The sequence below is a fragment of the Nicotiana sylvestris genome, chromosome 12, assembly GCF_000393655.2.
Source record: "Nicotiana sylvestris chromosome 12, ASM39365v2, whole genome shotgun sequence".
NCBI classification, from domain to species: domain Eukaryota; kingdom Viridiplantae; phylum Streptophyta; class Magnoliopsida; order Solanales; family Solanaceae; genus Nicotiana; species Nicotiana sylvestris.
Window position 1 is genome coordinate 155,274,959 of NC_091068.1, and position 9,680 is coordinate 155,284,638.

The 9,680-nt window shown below is 36.5% G+C and overlaps 1 protein-coding gene across 3 annotated transcripts; it reads right to left on the reverse strand.

The window, feature by feature from the left end:
• Positions 1 to 1,464: 1,464 nt before the first annotated feature.
• Positions 1,465 to 9,463, reverse strand: LOC104213056 (V-type proton ATPase subunit B2). 3 transcript variants are annotated; one of them, XM_009762462.2, is made up of 15 exons: positions 9,439 to 9,463; positions 7,943 to 8,007; positions 7,288 to 7,343; positions 7,071 to 7,169; positions 6,873 to 6,932; positions 6,235 to 6,346; positions 5,937 to 6,145; positions 5,036 to 5,164; positions 4,788 to 4,925; positions 4,062 to 4,212; positions 3,881 to 3,963; positions 2,448 to 2,495; positions 2,291 to 2,344; positions 2,074 to 2,157; positions 1,465 to 1,968 (listed from the first exon to the last, which is right to left on the reverse strand). In XM_009762462.2, exons 2-15 carry the CDS (start codon positions 7,998 to 8,000, stop codon positions 1,783 to 1,785), a joined length of 1,467 nt encoding a protein of 488 aa, XP_009760764.1. In that variant the 5' UTR covers positions 8,001 to 8,007; positions 9,439 to 9,463; the 3' UTR covers positions 1,465 to 1,782. The 3 variants fall into 3 exon arrangements, with proteins under 3 accessions (XP_009760764.1, XP_009760762.1, XP_070021067.1); XM_009762460.2 differs by lacking the exon at positions 9,439 to 9,463 and adding an exon at positions 8,837 to 8,975; XM_070164966.1 differs by lacking the exon at positions 9,439 to 9,463 and adding an exon at positions 8,837 to 8,975 and having other exon boundaries at positions 5,937 to 6,141; positions 6,231 to 6,346.
• Between the last annotated feature and the right edge of the window lie 217 nt (positions 9,464 to 9,680).

Consider the following 9,680-nt stretch of genomic DNA (forward strand, 5'->3'; position numbering starts at 1 on the left):
AAAAATATATGTAGGATCCTGAAGAGACCTTTGTTGTTTAAATAATCTTTGTTGACAGCAAAAATTGCACAATGCGTATTAGTCTTGATTAGGTTGGTGTAGGGTCTTCTTTAATATGTTTTTTCTCAATATGTTCTGCAGAGGCATGTCTCACGGTTTTAAGCTTATTCTATTTGTATGGTTAAGCACTAAGAAATAAGAATATTTGTTGTCAAAGTGCAGCGTAATGCTCGGTTTAACAATATTTTTTCTGTGGCAAAATGCTGCTAAATGCAGTTTGAAAGAGTAATTTAATTATATACTGAGACAATAGTGGCATGGCATGTGCTTATGCTTTTGGATTTGTGGCATAACTTGGCCTTTGCAGATCTGAATGTACTTTGTTTATTGGAAATATACGTGGTTAGGTCCATCCAGTTATGCGTGCATTTAATTAATCAAGTAAATCAGTTATTCCAGCATCATTACTGCTAATGATGAATATGTTTGAAGGAGAAAACTTTTAGAGGGGCATGTGCATATTTAGGCAATAAAGGGGAGATTTTGGATCAACGGTAAAGTTGTTTCGGTGTGATCACGTTTTTAATCCGTAGAAGCATCCGCTAATAAAGCATTAGGGTAGGCTATCTACATCAAACTCACTGGGGTGCAGTGCTTTCTCGACCCTGCGTGAACGTGGTATACTTTGTGCACTGAACTATCTTTTTATGTGCATATTTAGGCAATAAATGGGAGATATGGAGCAACGGTAAAGTTATTTCCCCGTGATCACGGTTTCAAGCTGTGGAAGTCACTAATGATGCATTAGGGTAGGTTGTCACATCCACTTGGGTACGACTCTTACTTGAATCCTACGTGAACATGGAATACCTTGTACCCTGGACTATCTTTTTATGTGCATATTTAGGCGATACAACTTCAGTTAGAAATGCATTGACATCTAGCAGCATGCGCTTCTTTTCCCCACCAGGGTAGCACGCACGAGATCCTTTTGGTCTGGACTAGACAACTTACTCCATAAATCAGATCTTTTATGTTTCATCTCGTTCACAGCAGTATAAATATTATTTTTTAAAAATTAGCAGCTTTTAAATCAACAGTTACAACAGGCGGACTCGTCTAATACTGTAAACATTTGGTCCAACCATCAATGGCGGAATTGATAGGATCCCTTCATCCTTAATCAGAGGTCTCAGCTCTGAGCTCTAAGAATGTTAAAAATTTCCTGTGGGAGGCGTTTTTCCTTTTGATGAACCTTACATGCCTCTGATACGGATTTTCAATGATGTCTTTAGACTCTTGCAGTGAAATTAACTGAATGACAATCATCTTTGGCCCAACTATGCGAAGCTATCGATTTTATAGCCTAGTCAACTCCAAAATTCCTTATATTTTGCTATAATTGATGAAACTTACTTTTCAGGATTCGTCATGAAAAAGTAACTTCATAATCTAGAGCATGTCTAATCCAAGGCTGTGTTATTCAAAAAGAATCAGCTTATAACAATAAATTGTGCTTCATACATAAAAAGGGCTTTATAATTCCTAGTTGCCCCTAATATTGCTGAAGTTTAAACAAAACCAATACACTGCAGTATGCCCTCTTAATACAATAATAATAAATTACACGATGTAACTGGTTCTCAAAGTAATATCATTGTCTTCAAATTATTTAGCTGAAAGGAGATGCACAAAGTGGAAAAGCTCGTGACCCAACATATCGTCAAGCTCACACCAAGGTAATTGTACAAGAGACTAACGTATAAAGCCAGTTCCTTCCCATCAATTAGATGCATCGCGGCTGTAATACTGATCCAATGTCTTTGCTGGGATACGATGCAAAAGCTCACGAGGGAAGATTCGAAGAAGTGTCCAAGCTAAATCAAGCGACTGGAATATATTGCGGGTGTCATAAGCTCCTTGAGCGACAAACTTCCTCTCGAATTTGTCAAGGAACTCTAAGTAAAGCTGTTTTAACAAGGAGTCTCAAGTCATCTCATCATTGAATTATTGATAACAAAGGCAAGACACAGCTTAATTATTTAAACCAAAAACTTTTCTCGAGCTACATACCAGGTCCTCAGAAGAAAGTGCTTCTTCTCCTACCACAGCTTTCATCGCTTGAACATCCTTTCCAATGGCATAATTTGCATACAACTATAGTATTTTAAGATCAATGCAAAAGGGAAAAATTAGCAACATTAACAGAGGTAAAAGAGATTAACTTTGCATAAGGAATGAAGATGAATCGAGCAATGAAGTACATGTTTTTACCAAAAGTTGAACTTACCTGGTTGGATACATCAGAATGATCCCTCCTGGTCATACCCTCACCAATGGCACTCTGCAAAAAAATTTAAGGCTGAATTAGAATAATCACATGTTAGGCGTCCTCTAAAATTGTTAGAAGTGTCTGATAGATTAGAAAATGAGGTCCACATACTCACCTTCATCAACCGAGATAAGGACGGAAGCACATTAATTGGTGGGTATATCTGTTACAGTTCAAAAGGGAAACAATCTTTTGAGTCATTTCTGTTCAAAACCCAAATGTCATCCAAGGAGTAAACACATTCAATAATGGCTAGTAACAGACGTGGCAACCTTCTGTAGTGGTATGAATGGACAATTTGCCAAATTAAAGAAAAACTTGACTTAGCAAGCAACGGGGCTGTTTACAGTAACTGAGTACTTCACAAAGACAAACATTCTCTCTTTTTTTATCAGGTAAGGTATTTCACATACATTGTTGCTTCACTGTCCGACGTACTCGTCTGTTATTGAATGAAGCATTACAAACAATGGATGGTCTACTGCAAAGAAAAAGAATATCTGTTTCGCCGAAAAAATCTTTTTGTTTCACACGAATGACCGTAATTTCCGAAGTATAACAGTACATGATTTTTCTTTTCCTGGCAAGTCTTTTTCACTTTCTGAAAGTAAGCAAATTTACCCAAAAATTAAGTTAGAATCCCATTTTACATGTCCTTTGACTGAACACACTCCTACGAACATTTTGAAAAATGAACATCAAATCGTTATCTTAAGATGCAAGGATGAAATTGGCCAATTAAGCCTATGTCTGGTGAATCTAATGACATCAAGGCTTTCATGGAAATAAAACTAAGACATGGAAAGCGTAATGCCTGGCCTTATGGGCTATCGCCATACAAGTACAATAGCTCTCTTTAAGTCCTATGCGTCATTTCCTGATATTCATTTCAGTTACCAAAATCCAATTAGAAAGTAAAATTAGAAGTTCGAAATACTAGTGGCATGCAGTTCAGGAGAGGTGTAGCGCAATGAGCAAGTGCAAAGTATAAAAGTATCAAGTCTTACATTAGAGCATAGTTTACACTAACATAATTTAGACTGACATAATAAGAGGAAGAGGAGACACATTGGTTCAAATTCCCTCCTAGGGAAGAAATGAAAAGGGGTTTTAATAACATTCTCCGCTTAAGTAATATTTGCTTATCCATTTTTCTGAGGCGGTGCTTGGAATTGAGGGAAGAGAAGAGAAAGTAGAAGTTAAAAATTCACAAATTTTCCCACGTTTTAGCTTAACAATAGAACAAAGAGTTCATTAATCATTGTTCCCCTTTCTGTCTATTTTCCCTCTAGAACATTTCCGGTCCTTTCCCTTCTTATCTTAGTTTCCCAAAATAGGGTAAACTAAATTCAGGTTAACAATCTAGAGAAACATCATAAATCAATGCTTTCCTATCATCAACAACAGTAAAAGATTGAGAAAGTAGAGAGTTTAAAGTAACCTAACTTAGCTAGATTAACGCTCACTTACTCGTAAGATCTCTAACATTCAACAATTTTACCCCTTTGGTAGTGTGTATGAATACTCAGCCTGAGAGCTATATAATACCTGCCGGTTATGAAGCTGTCGGTCTATATATATTTGCCCTTCTGTGATATAACCTGTAAGATCTGGAGTTGGGTGTGTAATATCTGTTCAAAACAACAGAAAGTAGGGATTTGTAAATAAATATCTGTGAATTCAGAAGTAGAAGCAATAACCAAAAAAGAATTGTTTGACAATGAGTTACCATCATTTGGCATGGTCAGAATTGGAATTTGCGTGATGGAGCCCGTCCTTCCCTCGATACGCCCAGCTCGTTCATAGATTGTTGCCAGATCAGTATACATATAACCAGGATATCCACGCCTTCCAGGCACTTCTTCTCGGGCAGCAGATACCTGCAGGAGGATGAGAATTGTATGATCCCAGTAGTCTAAAAAGAAAACACAGAACTTCTGATAAGACCAGCGTTATTAAAATCCATCACTTTATCACTTAAAGCAACGAAGTGATGCAAAACGAGAAGTGAAGCCATGCGCTTCAGAGAAGTGTGTGGTTCGAGCGACGACGCACAAAGTGATCCAAACGAGAAGCTGCAGATTCTTCAAATCCCAATTTAAACGAGATGGATTAATGGTATGGTTGTATATAAATATGCTGAAGCTACTTATTTTGATTGCAATTTGATTAGTGAAGTACTAATTTTTTTTTTTAATCAGGTGATTAGTGAAGTACTAAATCCACAAATGTTTGTGTTCTTTTTAATTTCCATAAATCGTGCACTTCACTTCTTGCATTTCGCTTCAATTCCCATGAACCTCTTCACCTTTTTTGTGGTTTTCGCTTTCAAAATACTAGATAAAACTGCACAACCGAGCTGTACTGATATTAAGTTATAACAAAAGATCCATACAAAACACAATCATGAGTAGATAAATCTGAAAGGCTATGACATACTCTTGAAAAACAATACCTCACGGAGAGCATCCGCATATGAACTCATATCAGTTAAAATGACAAGCACGTGCTTCCCGCATTCATATGCTAAATATTCTGCAGTTGTCAGAGCAATCCTGGGAGTAATAATACGTTCTATTGTAGGATCATTTGCCTATGAAAAGAAAACATAGGAGATACGAATGAGTTTCACCTTAAAAAAGTATTATTATCTTGGAGAACAAAACATTTAATGGTTAGCCAGAGTCGAAATCCAAGCATTACCAGGTTTAAGAAAAGTGTCACTCTCTCCATGGATCCATTTTCCTCAAAATCTCGTTTGAAAAATTGTGCGGTTTCCATGTTGACTCCCATAGCAGCAAAGACTATGGCAAAATTGTCATCTTCACTTTTCTGGGACATCAAGGAAGAAAATGAGAATTACATCAATGTGAATCCAGCTCAATCACTAAAATGTGGAAACTGAAATGCGCAAGTCCAGCTATTCACTGGTAGATTGGAGAAGGAATAAGAGAAGAACTAACAGTCTTGTCACATCTTTCTGAAAACGTTAAACACTAAGTCAGTTTTCTATTTTCGAGATATATGTTAATTAACTGTACAAGAAGAGAAAGAAAAAAATGCACTCATATATTTTGTTCTTTATCATCTTGGATGTAATGCTGTGACGAGGTCCTTCAATACAGTAACCTAAGGCTATCGTGTTAAATGATAACAATAAAATTCTTAAATCCACCAATATCGCATTTAGGCTTTAGAAAGACAGTTGATGTTTCAATGACCATTTCAAGCAATGCGGCAGACCTCCTATTATCAGCATATTTGGATGTTCGAAATACAATAGCTCTTTGTTCCATTTCATAAGACAAGACAGTAAAATACTGGGTATGGAGTTTAAGACAAGTTTGAACAGTAGTTTGACCCAAAGAAAGCTAGTTGGGTCGGCATAATGAATCCTCAAAATCATAAATACTCGGTTTGGATCCATAATATTTTAATACTCCATACTTTAGGATTATCTAGCAATAGGGGTTCTCTAATATACTCTAATGGTTATAGTTTGACAATCTGTGAAAGGTGTGTAGAAATGGAATGGTGTGAAGCCTTCTAGTTGAATAGTCATATGAATTGGGAAGGTTGGAGTACAATACAAGAAGTTACTAACCTCAAGAAGATTTTCAGACTTCTCCAACCTCTTCACTAGACCAGCCTGTCGACAGATTTGGGCAGCAATTTCATTATGAGGGAGACCGGCAGCAGAGAAAAGAGGAATTTTCTGCCCCCTAGCAATTGAATTCATGACGTCAATTGTTGAAATTCCGGTCTGTATCATCTCTTCAGGATATGTTCTCTCACTTGGGTTGATAGAACTCCCTAAGATGAACAAGTTACATGTAGCACAATATTAAAGGAGAAATCTTATATGAGAACCAAAGCTGGACTTGCTTGAACTAAGAACTTGCCAGAAATATCCCTATAGGCCTCAGGTAAAATAGGAGGACCATTGTCAATAGGCTTTCCAGAACCATTAAAGATGCGTCCAAGCATATCAAGTGAGACTGGTGTCTTTAAAACCTGCAAACATGATGTTCACTGTTACAAAGTAGTGAAAACGCTAAATCAGTAGAAGCATAGAAGCAATATGTTCTCTACAAAAAAAAATTGATAATAGCCCATATGATTTTATTTTTGATCAGCGATAATAGCCCATATGATTAGTACCTACTTTGCTGATCCATCTCATTCTTATTCTTTTCCATTATTGAGCAAATGCAAAACAAGTTGCATGTTAACACTATGTCAAGGTTATTGTGCTCTACAAGTATTTGCATGCCATATACAACGTTTTGAATGCAAGAGAGAAGATCAAAAGACTAAAAAGGGAGACCGCATATAATTCCAGTCCAATGTTAATGGACCTGAATGAAATTCAAGAAAACAAAGGACCTTCTTTTCGTGATTTATGTTGATTAGATTTTAAGGAGCAAAAGTAAAAGGGCAGCCCGGTACATAAAGCATCCTGCATTCATGCAGGGCATGGGGAAGGGCCGGACCTCTCTTGGGAGCAAATGTCAGGAGCAAAAAATGAGTTATAAAGTACCTCCCCTGTAAACTGCACAGTCGTGTATTTGTTGTCAATTCCAGATGTTCCTTCAAAAACCTGGTAAAAGTAGAAGAGGAAATGACCACGCGTTAGCAGATTCAATTTTTATAGAATTGTTGGAAGGTTCTAATTATTAGTAGACAAATATTGTCTAAAGTCAAATCTAGCCATAAGCGATGCTAAAGATTAATAAACCTGAACAACTGCTTTTTCCCCGTCAACTTCTAGGACTTGCCCACGTCGAGTTGTTCCATCTCCCAAACGAATATTAACAATCTCCTGGTACTTGGGTCCCTGACAAGAGAAACACATGCACACATTATTGCAGTTGCATTTACACAAAAGCTACAGCAAACTACATTAAACCCAAAAAAAAGAAAAATATATCAAAAGCAAAGTGCACACTGATTACCTTAACTTTGTCAAGGATAACAAGTGGTCCAGCAACACCCGAGACAGTTCTATATTCTGCAATTTACACAGCATTAGGAGTCACCTTCCATATCTTGTTCTTTTGTTCTTTTTTTTTTTTCTTTTTTTTTTTGATGAAATGCTGACTTAAGTCACCATCAGTCTTAGATAGAAATTTTTAACAAATGTCTGAGTTTAGACTGAAAGTTACACAATAAGAGAGAACCAGAAAAAATTTATTATTGATAATCTAATTACATATTCTCATTCCAGCATATTGCGCAGAAGGTACATCACACTCTATTCATGGTTTTTACTTTTTAATACTAGTATTTACCAATGAAATCCTGCAAACTACAAAAATTAATGAATACTAATGAAATGATTGCTCTGATTAATAAATGAGGTCTGCTAAAATCAGGAAATAAAAACACCACTCACATCCGCATGCAAACTACTCAAAAGAAAATCAGAAGGGGCTTTAAGTGCACTTCTCTCCCAACTTGAGAAAACTTTATCAGTAAAGCAAGGACCCCGGAGGCATTCAACTCATACAGCATGTTTAACTTAGCTCTTATCTATATCATCACAATCATAAATAGACTTCAATCCAGCAAACAGAAGGGGGTAAAAAGAAGAGGATAGTATAAACGTACCCATTCCAACCTCCAGGGTTCCTTCGTCCATGTCGATATTGTTTTGTGCCTCACCCATGCTTAACCTGAATAACAAAACAAAAAGAAAAATGAACAATAATACACCAAAATCAATCATCAACTATACTCAATAAGAAACTAGGATAAGACTTGTCGTCACAATTCGTTTTAGCAATTTTTCCTTACCTAGGTCAAGATGAACAATAATACACCAATAATCAACCATTAACTATACCTCAGTATGAAACTAGGATAAGAATTGTGGTCACAGTTTGTGTAGCAATTTTTACCTTATGCAGGTCAATTCGGCTACTTCCTAAGTTAAATCTGATAAGATTACTTTACCTTTTTAAATTTTAAATATTCAGAAACTAGATAAAAGAATTCTATAAGTCGCAGTTCTCCTCATATCAAAACGAGCAAAAAAGACATTTTAAAAGCTGGTCAAATATCACTTAGTTTGAATCTCGAAAGTTAAATAGTGCCAAACATTTTCGGACAGAGTAAATTATAAAATCAGCAATGTATATGCTGGCAATCAATCAATCAACTACTCCTAGTCCTTAATCTCAAACTAGGATAAATGTTACTTACTATAATGGACGACTGATACAGATATGCCTATAAACAGTAAAATTACTTCACATTTGATCAAAACAAAACATGAATTACATCTCTTCAGTAACACAACAAGCATAAAATTATGTCAACGTTCTATAACTACAGTGATACAGAGCAATCAGCGGACATATAAATAAACTGAGAAGCAGAGAACTGGATACAGATGTGACAGTGGGAAACAAACCGAAGGCGTTGAAAAGCGGTTAAGATATTGAAATTGAAATAAGAAGAAGAATTGAAGATTCGAAAATGGATCTGTATAAAGGAGCTTACCTTTTTTTTTCTGAAACCCAAAACTTAGAGCAGAGAGAGAAATAGGTGGACCGTAGAGAGGGAATAAAAATAAGGAATCAAACGTGATGCCGCGCAGGAAGAGAGAGAGAGAGAAAGAGAGGATTGGACTACTAGTTATAGCATTGGGTGTTGTACTAGCTTTGTATTTATACTTTCCGAGGACTACTAAAGAAGTTCAAGACCGTAGGGCTACTAAAGAAGGCCAAGACCCTAAGTTTCGTATTATATAGTATGTCTCTTCTTCACTCTTTTCTATGTTAAGCACCCCGCCACCTTCATCCTTGGACAATCCTGAGAGTTGGAAACTCACTTTTTTAGTCAACAACCCTACCGATGATTATACTTTCTTCTATGATGAGCTTGATGCCAAAGTTACTTATAATGATACCACACTTTGGCAAGCTAATGGTGCTCCTAAGTTTTATCAAGACGAAAAAGCTCAAAACTTCATTGATGTGGCTTTTGGTGCTTTGCCTAAGAGTTATGACCATTGGATTGTCAACACCATTATGAATAATCTTGCTTCTGGTCATTCAACAAAATTTATAATAAATTTAAATGGAAAAGTTCAAATAAGCCACCATGAGGCACAGCGCCACTCATATTGTGGAAAACTTCAAGTCACTTGTGAAAGTTTGGAAGTTGAGTTCGAGCGAGGTAGCAATGTTGGAATGCTAGTGTTGACTTCAGATGCATGTGAAGTACTTTTGCAAAAAATCAAGTTGTTGACTACAAGAGGGGTTGTTCTGATGATAAGCAATCTCCACTTCCAACCAAGAGGTTGTGAGTTCGAGTCTCCCCAAGAGCAAGTCGGGAAGTCCTT

Coding starts and splice junctions, on each gene's coding strand:
- LOC104213056 (XM_009762462.2), bottom strand. CDS start 8,000: ATGGGTGAGGCACAAAACAATATCGACATGGACGAAGGAACCCTGGAG. Junction 6,347..6,872: donor CTGTGCAGTTTACAGGGGAG/GTACTTTATAAC, acceptor TCATGTTTGCAG/GTTTTAAAGACACCAGTCTC. Junction 4,213..4,787: donor ATGCGGATGCTCTCCGTGAG/GTATTGTTTTTC, acceptor ATCCTCCTGCAG/GTATCTGCTGCCCGAGAAGA.